Source organism: Nicotiana tabacum, chromosome 3, assembly GCF_000715075.1.
Source record: "Nicotiana tabacum cultivar K326 chromosome 3, ASM71507v2, whole genome shotgun sequence".
NCBI lineage: Eukaryota > Viridiplantae > Streptophyta > Magnoliopsida > Solanales > Solanaceae > Nicotiana > Nicotiana tabacum.
In genome coordinates, this window is record NC_134082.1 from 7399722 (window position 1) to 7414895 (window position 15174).

A 15174-nucleotide genomic window follows, 5' to 3' on the forward strand; every position below is an offset into this window, starting at 1 on the left:
GACGATGGGAGGGTCGTCTGAGGAAGAAGATCAAAAGAGAGGGGGAGGGGTTCCTGTTGGGAGGGGAGACAAAAAAATGAGATTTTTTACGAGCTTCAGTCCCTTTTTTTGTGTAAACACACAAGTACTATCTGGTCAAAAGTAGTGTGTCTTAGACACACTTTTAAAAAGTTGAGTGTGTTAAAAAGTTTCCCGTGAAGGAAAGGTGTGTAATATGGATTTCACTGCAAGGTTGATAATTAAAATATGTATTTTGCCAAATTTAAAAGAAAAAAGTATAAGTTGAAGCTGAAAAATAGTTTAAAATTTTAAAATATTTATTTTAGATTTTTCAAAATATTGCACTCAAGGGTGTGACTTAGTGGTCAATAAAGTCAGTGAGAACTATGAGGTCTCAGGTTCAAATCCGAGCGGAAACAAAACACACACTAGGGTGGGAGGTGGCAGGTATCCTGTGCAATAGTTGAGGTGCGCACAAGCTGATCCGGACATCACGGTTATCAAAAAAAATTCCAAAGTATTATTATCTAAATAGATACTATGTGTTTCAAGTATTTGAAATAGAATTTTACGAACCGTTGCTGTGTTTCGTGATCTCATCACAGAGCCCAAAACCCAAACGTCTTCATTCCTCTCTGTCTGTCTCAGTCTCTCTCTCTCTCTCTCTCAAGCCCTAGACACTAAAGACCACTGAATTATCTGATTTTAGCCAAATTCAAGGTTCGATTTTCACTCCGATTTTTTAAATTTTTTTCGTTTTGAAATTATCGCCTTACTTGTCTTGTGTTCTAAGTTTTTCGATTTTAGCCAACAATAGCATATCTCTTGTGATCTGTAAATTTATACTGTCAGTAGAAAATATAAAGGACTTGTAGAACTTCTATTTTTATTCCTTATAGTATAGGCCTGAGATATAGTTTAAATGGAGTAACATGGTCGGTGAAGATTCATATAGCTGATCCCAACTTGATTGGGATTGAGGCATAGTAGTAGTAGTTGTTGTTGTTGTTGTTATGTTTACTGAAACTTTTTTTTTATTAAGTATGAGTTGAAAGCGGACTACTTGTGGCTGTAGTTGTTAGGTGTGTTTTGAGCTTTGTAAATATAGCATGTTTAAGGGTTGCTGTAGGTTTTCAGTATAAAAATAGTCAACTGTGTTGAAACCTCTGAATAGGGACGAATAGAGTGGAACAGATACACTGGATTTATATAGCCAACACACTAGTTTGGGATTGAGGGAGTTGATATTAAGTTGTGGTTTCTGCTAAAATGTTGCCAAATTGCTGAGTTTTTGTTTAAACATTTCGATTTTAAGTGATGATTCTTTGTGTAAGACTCATATAACTTTTTAAACTCAAAGTTCTAAACAAAAAGCTATTTGATTCAGTTGTACTGTGCTCAATATTAAGCTTGAGTGCTTGATTATGGTTGGCAGAAGGAGTTTGAACTGTGAAGGGTTCTAGTGACACTCTCACAATGCGATCAACTTCGATATTTGTGCTTCACTTTCCATCAATTGCAGCTCAAGAATGTAACTTTCAATTTGCTAAAATACTTGAAAGCATACAAACTTGCAAGTCTGCCCATTGCGTGCCTCGGTTTATGTTAAAGGTCCACCTTAAGAGTTTATGCAGAAGTTCATTTAGTAAACTTGAGATACTTGAATTACTACTAGTTCTTGTTGTCCCTTGGGTTTTGTGATAACAGATTATGATGAAAATAAACCCTAGCATAACTTTCAAATTTATCTGTCTTTCCCAGTTCTAGTTATATAATTTCACTTGACATCTTCTTAGGAATCTATACTGTCGAAGCTAACCCCTAGCTAACCCCTGGAGAGCAGAACTGAAAATAGCATGAGCACACGAGATAGAGGGTCACAGCTAATTAGGCGTACGAGGTCCCGATCTCAAAGGAGTACTGTAGTAAATGTTGATCTAAATGTTGCACCCCCATCTGAGAACAGAGATCAGGAAGGAACTTCTGTGCCTGTTGTGTTCGGGGATGCGACGCATGGACAAAGAGGTGCCTCTTTGACACCTGCAGCAATTGATGTTGAGGCTCTTGATGATGATGTGATTATATCATCCCCTAGGGCGTTTGCAGAAGTATGTACTCTCCCTTGCTATTCTAATTGCTTTTCCTTCGTTAAGTTTGTTTAGTGGTGAATTATGGCTGATGTTTCACATCAAGTCTTAATTATGTGAGAGATCTTCTCATTTTTATTAGGCTAAGAACAACTCCAGAAGGAATCGAGGACGGGTTATTGTGGTTGATGTGGATTCTGGTAATTTATTCTTCTCTTAAGCCTCTTACAGCTAGGTAGTGTATTGATTTTTAGCTATGGAACCTTTTTATTTGCTGGAGATAGGAATTATCTAACCAGAATAGCTTAGAGGAACCTCTCTCTTTCTTCTTTTAATGGTTAAGTGGATATGAGGCTGTATATATAGTATTCTCTTTATGGGTGGAGCAAGTTGATCTTTCATCATCTTTTTTTTTCTTTTCAAATTCAGATATTCTGGACTCTGCAAAAATCTCCTATTTCCTTGAGGATACCAGTTCAATGTACCATTTTTTGTTCATTCTAGGAGTATCTGTTCAAATTGATTGGAGAAGTTATTTAATGCTTCTTTCTATCCAAGATAAACGCAAAGCAGGATAATGGTACAAGAAGAATTAGAATTATAATGAACCTTGAAGTGACATAACTTTGCCAGTATCAACAGAATTTTCTTTAGAATGTTTTCTAATCCTTTTGTGGTTGGTGAAAGGAGGAGTTATTTAATTTTCCAATCTGTTCAAATTGATTGGAGAAGTTATTTAATGCTTCTTTCTATCCAAGATAAACGCAAAGCAGGATAATGGTACAAGAAGAATTAGAATTATAATGAACCTTGAAGTGACATAACTTTGCCAGTATCAACAGAATTTTCTTTAGAATGTTTTCTAATCCTTTTGTGGTTGGTGAAAGGAGGAGTTATTTAATTTTCCAATCTGTTCAAACTTAGTTGCATCCTGTGTTTACACCGAACCAAGCAATTTAACATTAGCAGTTAAAAGTTATAGTGAGTAATACATATCACTTAACCATGGTTATATAATAACCTTGTTTATGAGAGGTCTACATAGAGAACTTAAGCTGTGGTTTTTAATTCGCTTTGTACCTGTTGTATGTTTGGGCAGTTCTTTTCAATGGAAAACTTGGTTTACTTATCTCTTCCATGCCCCTTTGTGATTTGATTTGGTTGGTTCATAGCTATTGCAGAGGGCCTTTCATCTAGGGCCTCAAGTAACAGTCGCAACAGGCGTAGAAGAGTCTCTACAGATCAAGCAACAAACAGTGGTGGCATTCGCATAGACCTAGAAGGACATAGCTGTCCAAAGGTAATTACATGCCATGTACTACAGCTGAAATTCTTGTTTCTAATGTGATCTGTAATTTCCTTTGCAAAAGATATATTTCAATGGATCCACCGCCTCGTGTTTTGAAACGTTAGTCTGATTAATTTCGTTATGCAGTGGAAGTTTGGTTGTGACGTTCTGTCTCATATCGTTTGACTTGTATGATCTGCAATTGCGTTGATATATTAAAGTTCCAATTTTAGGTAAGGGACTTGTTGCTTTTGTGACTGCAGCCTTACTACCTCTAAGCGTTCTTTATACAGTATATAAAAGACTTTTTATAAGTCATTGTATCTTTGAGTTCTTTGCTGGCCTTTTGACTAGTTTCTGGCTTTTTGCTGATATTTCAAGTGTACAATACTTGGCTTGCTTAACTTGTGTTATAATGCAGAAGTCTAAATAGCTTATAGTTATGAAGTGGGTTCAAGCTTGGATTTCTCTCTGTCTTTTTCATCTAATTGTCAAAGTCAACTTTCAGAGAATTCAGTTTTATCAGTACACATATGACCTGGTTCAGACTGTTACTTAATCTTTATGCAAAGTAAATATTTTCTTTTTGGTTTTGTTTCCCATGCCAGATTGTCGATGTAAAAAGTGCAATACCACCAAAACCGAAAGAGCCCGCATTCAGCTGTCCAGTGTGCATGGGTCCATTAGTTGAGGAGATGTCGACTAAATGTGGTCACATTTTCTGCAAGGCATGCATAAAAGCGTCGATAGCTGCTCAACATAAATGTCCTACATGTAGGAGAAAAATCACTATGAGAGACACCATAAGAGTGTATCTTCCAACCACAAGTTAAGTCAAAGGTTTGTCTACTGCTCCATCGAAACTTTTTCCTTTTTTTTTTTTGGGTGGGGTGGGGGGTGGGGTGGGGGGTGGGGGGGTTTGCTCTATGACCTTTCTATGCGTTCCAAACATTTTGGCCTGTTTCACAATATTTGCCTAAGCTGGGAGTTAATGTCTGAAATTTGGAAAAGAAGTATCTCAGAATTAATTCCGATCGCCATTAGATAAAAAGTAAATTGGACAATAAAAATAATTGAAGAAGGTTATTGAATTGGTCTGGAACATGTAGTATCTGTGTGCAAAACCCGTGGGATCTTCTACATTGCGTGCACAGAAGAAACATTTTGAAGTGGCTATGTGTGTCACTCCGACTTTTTTTCAGTTTAATTGTTGGTTTTACCTTTTCTTCCTTCTTGCTTGAAGAGATAATAAAGAAGTTCTTGTTCACTCTAAAAAGATGGTTTTATTAGTTGATCTTTTGCACGATATTTGTTTGTGAACCTCCATTCTTTAGTCTAGCAGTAAAGATGATATTCATTGTTTATAAGGAGTTTAGAATTGGGTGATTTCTGTTGCACCAATCTTGATAATAGTTAAGTATAACTGATTATCTAATGGTTTTTAATGGATTTTGTCTCAACAAATTAACTATACGTGACTAGGATGTTTGCTGTGTTTATTGGGTTATTCCATATGAACTTGCTTCTGATCTTTTCCGTTCCTTCAATTTTCAATTATTTACTCTTTGGTTGTTTTTTGTTGGTGTGTGTGTGTGTGGGGGGGGGGGGGGTGAATAAATGGAGTAGGATCGTTTTTGTGTGCTTGTGTTGTAATCTTCTCCTTACACAAGGAAAGTGCTAAGTGGTGATTTGGTTCACGTGCGAGTTATGCTGTAGGGATGGTTTATGCAGTGAACAATAATAAAGGGGTTGTTAGACGGTAAAACATAATGGAGGATTGTTATGCAGTGAATGATGACATCTTGGTCTTTAAGTATTTTTAATCCCTATATTAGTACACGTATTCTTATTCCATATTTTATCTCGCATAACATATTATATAGATTTCTGCATAACTTATGCATGTACCATTTAATATCGCTAGCCAAACGCTGTAGTATTAGTTATGCGGAAATATTTTACTTATACGGTCAACCACAGACTCCATTAGTTATGCATGAACTTATTTTTCTAATTCCACCAACCAAACATTGTATTATTTTTATGCTGGGACTATTTTCCTTGATCCCTCCAGCGAAACCACCTCTTTAAGTTTTGCAACCTTTGCAGATAAGAGCATTTCATGGCTATTATAATATGGCTAACTGCCTTCTTTGACAGGATTAAGCCATCGTTTATATGACCTGTGGAGGAAGTGTATTTGGAGAGTGGAAGGGAAGTATGATTGAAGATACTTTTATTCAGTTAAGTTTGATTGTCACAATCAACGACATACTCTTTCCTGTCTGTGCCTTTAAAAGATGGTTTCATTAGTTATGTTATTTAACTCATGCACTGACATTGTAAAATTCTTTTTACTCTATCAGTGTAATTTACCTCGAAAGAAAGTGTCTGAATTTCTGTTTGTGGCATATAGATCTTATCAATAGTGAGGGTATACTCTACTACTTCAAGTTACTGTCAATGGACCAACTAAAACCAACTCTTCCCTAAACTCTGGTACATTTTTTCTTTTATAGGGCAAAAAAGACAAACTAACACTACTATAACATTGTGCTAATTTGCCTTTTTGTGTGATTTTGAAGTTCTTTCCTTCATTCTACTAATGTAAACTCCTGGGCAGCCTTCACAAACTCATAGGCGGATCTAGGACGAATTTTGTGGGTTCAAATAGACGAGTTCCTTTTGGCTCGAACTATGTATATATATATATATGCGGAAAGAAACTTAAAATGCATACATATAATAAGATCATATTCATGCTCATGCTCATTTTAAACCTACTGACTCTGGATCATAAATTTGACTATCTTTGTCTTGAGTTAGAATCTTGGCAACCAAATTCATTATAGCCACAAAAGGATGCTAACAAATGAGACATTGGCAGCTGCTTCTTCCTTGATTCATACTCAACTGTGCTTTTGGTAATACATGTTTCTTCATATTTATCTGTAACTTCAAGCTTGACCTGATAAAGAGTGAATCCAAGCAGTGGTTAGACTACCAATTTATATGATCATATATTATATTTTGAACACCCGTAAAACAGGTGATTCAAAGTGAGGAGGATTTCATGTGTTTAAAACTTCAAATCCATGTGCTAATATTTTTATCTAATTTTTTTCAGAATGAATATTTTCCAAATTTCCTCAGTTACTTTGTAGTCCTCAATTAAATACATAAATTAAAAGAAGTACCGATTACCAACACCACTAGAGCCAAATAAGTAAAATGAAAACGCAACCTATTATCTGTTGGCACTTGGTTAAGTTGTTCATTTTCAATGAAATGAGTAATTAAATATAGTACTTAATATTTTTATCAATTTCCATCCATCATGCTATGGCATGTAACTTACAATTGCAATGAAGATATCCGAATATTTTGCATTACAATTATGTCTCAATTCCAAACAAGTTAGAATCACATGAATCCTCAATATTCATCTCACTTCCTTAAATGGACTTAGATCAAGTTCATCAAATTCCTCCTCCTAAACCCCCAGATATCATTATCAATCAATCTCTTGATAAATCCAAATTGCCCATTGTCAGTTTCAAAGATAAGTTGGTACAAGGTGAACAAGAAGCTTCAGTCAACATGATTATCGATACAAATACCCATTATCCATCTGAATCACAGGATTATTAATACAAATATCCATTATCCATCTGAATCACATGAGATTGGGAAAGAAGACCTCATGTGCCCCTCAAACATCCAGCAAGTTCAGTTAACTCAAGAGGATATCCATCGAATATATCAACCATGGAAGTTCTCGACTATAGTTAAGCTTCAAGGGAGAAGAATCCTACACCACTTGCTCAAAAGGAAATTACATGAACTGTGGAAAACAAAGGAAAACTTCTCTTTGATTGATTTAGGGTGTGATTACTACATCACTGAATTCAGTAATGAGGAAACTATGCAAAAAGCCCTACATATGGGTCCTTGGTTCATCTTTGGTCATTTTCTATCGGTCCAAAAATGGGAACCAAATTTTCTTGCATCGGAAGCAAGAATATCAAAAACTACAGTGTGGATTCGCCTTCCCCAATTACCTACGAAATTTTATGATGAACTAATCTTAAAAAAGATTGGTAACAAAATTAGCAAACTCTTAAAAATTGATGCATGCACTTCCTCAACTCGTAGAGTAAGATATGCTAGACTATGTGTTGAGTTGCCTTTGGATGTCTCAGTAACATCTTTTATTTTCATTGGATCACACAAACAAGTTATACACTATGAAGATGGGAATATTTTATGTATTAAATGTGGAAGACTTGGCATGTCCAATCCAAATGTCAGTATAAAATAATTGTTAATGCCTCTTCTCCAACAGACTTGGACTCTACTGCTAACCAATCCAAGGACCATAAAGCAACAACACAAGGTGTTAATGAAGATTCACTTCAATCCACTAAGGAAGAAGTGTGGCAAACGGTGAAATTCCCAACAAAAAAGAAGGTCAATCACAAGAACACCCCAGGTAAATCTAATGAGCAAATCAAGCTTTTGTCAGGTACTCTCTCTTCTACCTCATTAAGTGTTAAATCCACTGATAAACTAATGCTTCTTAATTTTCCCAATAGGATTTCTTCTAAGAATTACATTGCAAAAAATCCTAGCCCATCTTTTTCCCCCATGACTGGAAACAAGTTTCAAGCATTGATTAATCCGCCTAAGTTAGATTGCATGGTATTGGACGTGGCCCCATCCCCCACCTCAAATTGCCATGTTGTAAACTCTGCTAAGGACCAACCAAATACTTTACATGACACTAATTATCTGCCTACTCCCCTAACTAATCAAATTAACAATTCTCTCACGCTACAAACACCTCCCAATGATGCCCTAATCCCTAATGGTCTCATTAACCACACTGGTCTCATTAACCACACTCCAGCCTAGCTAATCCTTGCATGAGCAATAAAATACATCTTCAACACCTATCCCAAGACTCTCCCGTTGGCTAACAAATGGTTGAAGAAACCTTACACGTTACAGAGACAAAATCTAAACAAAATCCTACTAATACCATCGGCTCAAGCAGCCCCCCAAAGCATGCAAATAGAGGTAATAAGTATTGACCCCCCTAGAACACTAGAATCCATAGTTACCCCTTCAGAAGACTCTTCTACTTCCCTTAATATAAACCATCCTTGAAGTAGTAAACATGCCCAGAATCCCAGTATCCCAAAGAAGGCGTTATTGTCTAGTCCAAATCCTAAGGCATCAACGAGCCCACACAATGGCCAACCCTCTGATCCCTCAGGCAGCACAAACAAACAACCAAATCTTCTTTGTTCAACCACCCCTCCATCAAGATCATCAACCCCTCTCGTGGATAGAGCAAGCATTAATGGGGCATGCAATATCATTCAACATGATATTGGATGGGCAGGAAACTGTGATAGTCCTCCAAAACTCACACTTCCTAGTCCAACTAATATCGGGAGGGATGCATATGGCAATGAGAAACTACTTCAACCATGTTTGGTTGAACAACATACTTCACCCCTTAGCTTCATCGATGAACTCCAACCTAGCCCAAACCATGAGAAACTAATGGAGTCTACCACCCCACTTCAACCCAATCCAAACTCAGAACATGCAAATGGATCTCCCATTCTTTCCACCGGGGTAGATCTCGAACATGAACCCAATATTCATGTCATGGTCCATGCCAAACACCAATGCAACGAATCAGATGGCCAACTAAATGCAAATTCCTCCACATGAAAACAATCCCCAACCAAATTGTCCTCTAGATCAAAACAATGTTCCACAACAACAAGCTCCTCCCAATCAACCAGAACCAGAAGATCAACCAATAGAGGATGCAAAGGAGTTGAACCTGCTGGGGTCAGACCAAATCCTAGAGTTTTCAAGTCTAAACGATGTAAAGGTATATCTATTCAGGGAAATGCGCAAGAAGAGATACGTTCTCAGTTGTCCCCCATCACTTTACAAATTCTCGATGGATGTCAGGCCTCCACAGGATCCAACTGTGGGAAGCCATGCAATGATCCTGATACCTTCGATCAGGAGGAACCCAACTCCCCCTCCACAAAGAATGAGGGACAATGGTAGCATGCATAACCCTAATCTCCCTAATATGATGCCTAATCCGATTAACTTTATCATTTGGAATATAAGTGGTGGTAATAATGATGCTTTTAGAGTAAACTTTAGAGAAATGATCGATACCCATAAACCCAGTGTTGTCACCTTACTGGAGATTCATATGGAAAACCATGTCTCTCTCCTTAATGACTTTCCCTTCACTCAAATGATCGAAGTCCCAGCTGAGGGACAATCTGGAGGAATGTTCATTCTATAGAAATCAGATGTGGTCACAGTGAAAGACTTTGTGAGAAGGAACCAAGAGATACATGCTAATATTGAGGTACGTCCATTAAATATTTCTTGGCTTTTTTCATCCATTTATGCTAGTACTAAAGTAGCAAGTAGGAACAATCTTTGGAGTAATATTGAAGGAATTTATGAGCATTATAAAGGACCATGGCTTTTGGGAGGTGATTTTAATGATACTTTTTGCATGGATAATAAATTTGGGGGTAGGAAAATTAACAGTAGACGTAGTTCTCGTTTGTAGTCTAGTGTCAATCATTGTAACCTTTTTTATCTTGGTTTTAAAGGTTGTAAATATACATTGTCTAACCACAGTAGAAAGTCTAACAAATTAATCATGGAATGTTTAGATAAAATATTTGTAAACGATAATTGGATGAGTCTGTTCCCAAAAGTTATGGTTGTTTACCTCCCAAAAACCCACTATGATCATAACCCCTTATTACTCCAATTATTTCCTAACAATAGATTTCATAATGGCAAACCATTTAGACTTAAATCTATATGGTGTAGGCATCCTAACTTTGTTAATATAGTTAGGACTAGTTGGCAAACAAATGATCTCCCTAAGGTTCAACAGATTTTCAAAGAAAAAATCATTCCATGGAAAAATGATACCTTTGGTGATATCTTTAAAAAGAAAAAAATACTGTTGGCACGCCTAGATAGGATTCAAAAGTCGCCAAAGTATCAAACTAGTCCTTTTCTAATGAACTTGGAAACTACTCTCCAACAAGAGTATAATGCCTTTTTAAAAATGGAAGAAGACTTTTGGAAGCTTTGTTCAAGAATTAGTTGGTGTAATGAAGGTGATGATACTACTCGTTTCTTCCACAGTATGACTACCAATAGGAAACGTGTCAACTCTATCTTGTACTTTAAAGATGAAAATGGTAAATGGATTACTGATGCTAAATCCATTTTAGAACACACTTTCAACTATTTTGATAATTCCTACAAGACCTCTAAAATAATAGTAAGATGGCTTATTTTAAAAATCAAAATGACTTTTTCAGAACCAATGATTTAATCACCCTTGATAATCCTATTACAAAGGAAGAAATTAGAAAAGCTATTTTTTCGTTCAAGCCTTTTAAAGCCCCGAGTTTGGATGGTATTCACCCTTTCTTTTATCAAGGATACTCGAATATAGTTGGAGATTCAGTCATAAAATTTTGCCAAGATGCTTTTGAATCACAATCTCTCCCTAAGGGTATTAATGATACGTACTTGTGCCTCATTCCGAAAATTGACAATGCCACTGATCTAAAAATTTTTAGACTTATTGGACTTTGTAATACGGTGTACAAAATTATTACAAAAATTATTGTTAATAGACTAAGCACTTTCTTTCCGTCATTATTAGCCCTACTCAATATAGCTTTTTTAAAAATAGGAGGCCTAGCGATAATGCCATTGTTATTCAAGAAATTATCAATAATATGTGCTCTTCAAACAGTTCTAAATATGATATGTTATTAAAAATTGACCTCGAAAAGACTTTTGATAAGTTAGAATGAGATTTTATTCATAAAACTCCGGTTTTCTTTCACTTTCCTCCCAAAATTTCTAAACTCATTATGCACTGTATTTGCACTAGTAAAATTGGTATTCTTGTTAATGGAACCAAGACTAATTACTTTAGCCCAAGTAGAGGAATCTGTCAAGGTGATCCCATGTCACCATACATATTTATTCTATGTATGGAACTTATGTCTAGGTTAATTGATAATCAAATGGATACTTTGAAGTGAGATCCGATAAAAATTACCCCAAGGGGTCCTTATTTTTCACACCTATTTTTTGTTGACGATTTGACCTTAATGGGTAAAGCCAACCATAAGACGGGTAATTGTATTAATCAGTGCCTCAATTTGTTTATGGAAGAAACCGGGCTATCTATTAATTATTCTAAATCTAGGATTGTGTTCTCCAAAAAATGTCCACGGGACATTTCTAACCATTTTGTTAGCTTATTGAACATAACGCCTAGTGTTGAGTTTGAAAAATATCTTGGATTCCTAATTCTAAATCTCAAGCCAAAGCCTAAAGATTTTCAGTTTGTCATTGATAAAATGCGAGCTAAACTCTCTCTTTGAAAAACTAATCTTCTTAATATTGCGGGAAGAACCACTCTGGCATCCTCAACTCTTAATGCTATGACTTCTCATGTTATGCAATACACTATGCTTCCTAAAAAAGCATTAAATCAAATTGATAAGATTCAAAGGGATTTCATATGGAGTACCACTACAACAACAACAACAACAACATCCCAGTATAATCCCACAAGTGGGGTCTGTGGAGGGTAATATGTACGCAGACCTTACCCCTATCCCGAGGGGCAGAGAGGCTATTTCCAGGAGACCTTCGGCTAAAGAGAGCAACAAGAGATGATATATTAGTACTATCAATAGACTCATAATAAAATACATAACATAAAATAACAAAATAACAGCAATATAAGAAATACGAAAAGGATGGAAGGTATACTGATATCCAACAGATAAAGCCCTGCATCAGTAGTTGATCAGTAGCATCCTAAGACTAACTCCTAACTGGCTAGTCTCTCTCTAGTGCGCTGTAGAAATATTCATAATTTCCCTAACCTACAACCTTAATGCTCGACCTCCACAATTCCCTGTCAAGGGTCATGTCCTCAGTAATCCTAAGTCGTGTCATGTCCTGCCTGATCACCTCTCCCCAATACTTCTTAGGTATCCCTCTACCTCTCCTCGTGCCCACCACAGCCAGTCCTCACACCTCCTCACTGGTGCATCAGTGCTCCTCCTCTGAATGTGCCCGAACCATCTCAGCCTTGCTTCACGCATCTTGTCCTCCATGGGGGCCACGCCCACCTTCTCTCGAATATCTTCATTCTAATCTTATCCATCCTTGTATGCCCGCACCACCTCAGCATCCTCATCTCTACTGCTTTCATCTTCTGGATGTGTGAGTTCTTAACCGGCCAACACTCGGTCTCACACAACATAGCAAGCCTAACCACTGCTCTATAAAACTTACCTTTTAGTAACGGTGGCACTTTCTTGTCACACAAGACTCCCGTCGCTAACCTCCACTTCATCCACCCCACCCCTATATGGTGTGTGACATCCTCGTCGATCTCCCCGATCCCCTGAATAACTGACCCAAGGTACTTGAAACTACCCCTCTTAGGGATGAGTTGTGAGTCAAACCTCACTTCCACTCCTGCTTTCGTCAGCTCGGCCCCAAATTTGCACTCGAGGTATTCCGTCTTCGTCCTGCTCAACCTGAAACCTTTAGACTCAAAGGCATGTCTCCAAACCTCTAGCCGCTCGTTGACGCCGCGTCGTGTCTCGTCAATTAGGACTATGTCATCAGCAAATAGCATGCACCATGGCACCCCCCTTGAATATGATGCGTTATGGCATCCATCACCAGGGCAAATAGGAAAGGGCTGAACGCAGACCCTTGGTGCAACCCCGTAACAACCGAAAAATGGTCGGAGCCGCCTCCAACTGTCCTAACCCGAGTCTTAGCTCCATCATATATGGGGTACCACTAATACTAAGAAAAAAATCTATTTAGTAAATTGGAAATTAGTCACTAAGCAAAAATCTGAAGGAGGCCTAGGAATTCAATCAGCCTTCCAAAAAGATTTTGTTCTCCTTACTAGCCTTAGTTGGCGCCTTTTTAATTTTCCTAACAACCCTTGGGCTCAACTAATTGCTAGTAAATATGCCCATAAAAAAACTTCCCCAAATTGTTCCTTTATCTGGGCAGGGCAGCCCTTCTAAAAGGGTACAAAATCCTTATAAAAGGAACCTTGTGGCATCCGGGCAAAAATTCTAATATTGATATTTGGACTTCTAGATGGATTCATAATGCTCCTAGCCTTAGACATTGTATAGAAGGTCCTCTCCATAAATTTGATTACTCAATCTCTTTTAGTCAGCTAATTATTAATGATCAATGGGATATCTCAAAAATTTCTTTTGACCTACCCCCTTATCTAATAAACAAGATCAAGATTACTCCTATGCTGTTATGCTCAATAGGTAAGGATCTAATGTCCTGGGATATGAATAGCAATGGCATGTTTATAACCAAGTCCTGCTACAAACTTTTAGAGGATAATCACTGGGATCTACATTGTCCTACTAAAATCAAGTTCTTTATTTGGCAATGCATGCATAATAAAATTCCTTGCAGAACATACCTTCACTATATTGGTATTAATATTGATCCTATTTGCCCTATATGCAAACAAGGACATGAGGATGCCACTCACATTTTTCTCCTTTGCCCTATAGCTATCCGTTATTGGTCTAGTATTGGTCTAATAATCAATCGGAGTAATGCACAATCCAACTGGTTAGCTATTTTAAGGAATTCTCATCTACAAGATAGTCATCACCATTATGCTTGGAAAAATATTCTCCCTTTTTCGATTTGGAATCTGTGGAAGAATAGAAATAACAACGTAAACAATTTGGACGTGGATATTAATCCTAGCCAGGTTCTCCATCAAATATGGGAATTTCTCTTCTTTACTGAAAAAAATCCCATACAAAAATCTTCAATCAAGATTAAAATTCACTAGGAAAGACCTCTTCCAAACAAGATAAAACTTAACATTGATGGGGCATTCTTGAAAGAAAAGCTTCATGCAGGTATAGAAAGGGTTTTCAGAAACAGCTCTGGTAAATGGATCATGGGTTTTACAAAATATTGCTATATAACATGCTCCTTGCAGGCTGAACTTTTAGCATTGGAGCAAGGATTAAAATTAGCTGTGGAGATGCCATATACTGTTATAGAGATTGAATCAGATTCAACGGATATAATAAAGATGCTTATGGATGAGAATGCCAGTACTAATGCATGTTTACTTAACTACAGATCATTGATGCACCGACTGAAATCTACGGTGATCAGGCACAATTTTAGGGAAGGAAATGTAGTAGCAGATTGCCTAGCTAAGGAAGTAGTCAAGGATTTCAAGCTGGATAAATGCTATCACCTTGCTCGCCCACCTCTTTTTGTTGAAGCTATTTTGGAAAAGGACATGCAAGGCCTTTGTTTTGGAATTAAGCAACTAAGTACCAGTGTTTGTAATAGTCTAGTAACTTTAAACAATAGTAATGTCCTTCGGGACTATGTAACTTCGGTGTAAGTTTTGCTTATTAATATATATGCTTCCTTATCGTTCAAAAAAAAATTATCACAATCTAATGTTGTATAAAATAAATTTAGAAATAAAAATAAAAAGTATTAAAAGTTCTCTATATTTTCTACCAACATGTAAATGTCTCACAATATTAAAAGACACCTAGAAACATTGGACCTAAAGCAACATACTAACATAACAAGAACTTAGTTCAACTAATTGGTATCACTAATATCCTTCTGCATTTTACAAAAGAAATTGTTAAATTG

General features: G+C 36.9%; 2 protein-coding genes across 5 annotated transcripts; both read left to right on the forward strand.

The window, feature by feature from the left end:
* Positions 1 to 553: 553 nt before the first annotated feature.
* LOC107827757 (uncharacterized) lies at positions 554 to 5812 on the forward strand. 4 transcript variants are annotated; one of them, XM_075249182.1, is made up of 6 exons: positions 554 to 720; positions 1844 to 2108; positions 2230 to 2287; positions 3260 to 3387; positions 3984 to 4215; positions 5536 to 5812. In XM_075249182.1, exons 2-5 carry the CDS (start codon positions 1857 to 1859, stop codon positions 4206 to 4208), a joined length of 663 nt encoding a protein of 220 aa, XP_075105283.1. In that variant the 5' UTR covers positions 554 to 720; positions 1844 to 1856; the 3' UTR covers positions 4209 to 4215; positions 5536 to 5812. The 4 variants fall into 4 exon arrangements, with proteins under 4 accessions (XP_075105283.1, XP_075105282.1, XP_075105285.1 ...); XM_075249181.1 differs by having other exon boundaries at positions 582 to 720; positions 1797 to 2108; XM_075249184.1 differs by having other exon boundaries at positions 582 to 720; positions 1797 to 2108; positions 3269 to 3387.
* Positions 5813 to 10510: 4698 nt separating this feature from the next.
* On the forward strand, positions 10511 to 14911 carry LOC142175508 (uncharacterized). The gene is made up of 3 exons (XM_075242407.1): positions 10511 to 10646; positions 13794 to 14254; positions 14339 to 14911. Exons 1-3 carry the CDS (start codon positions 10511 to 10513, stop codon positions 14909 to 14911), a joined length of 1170 nt encoding a protein of 389 aa, XP_075098508.1.
* Positions 14912 to 15174: the final 263 nt, after the last annotated feature.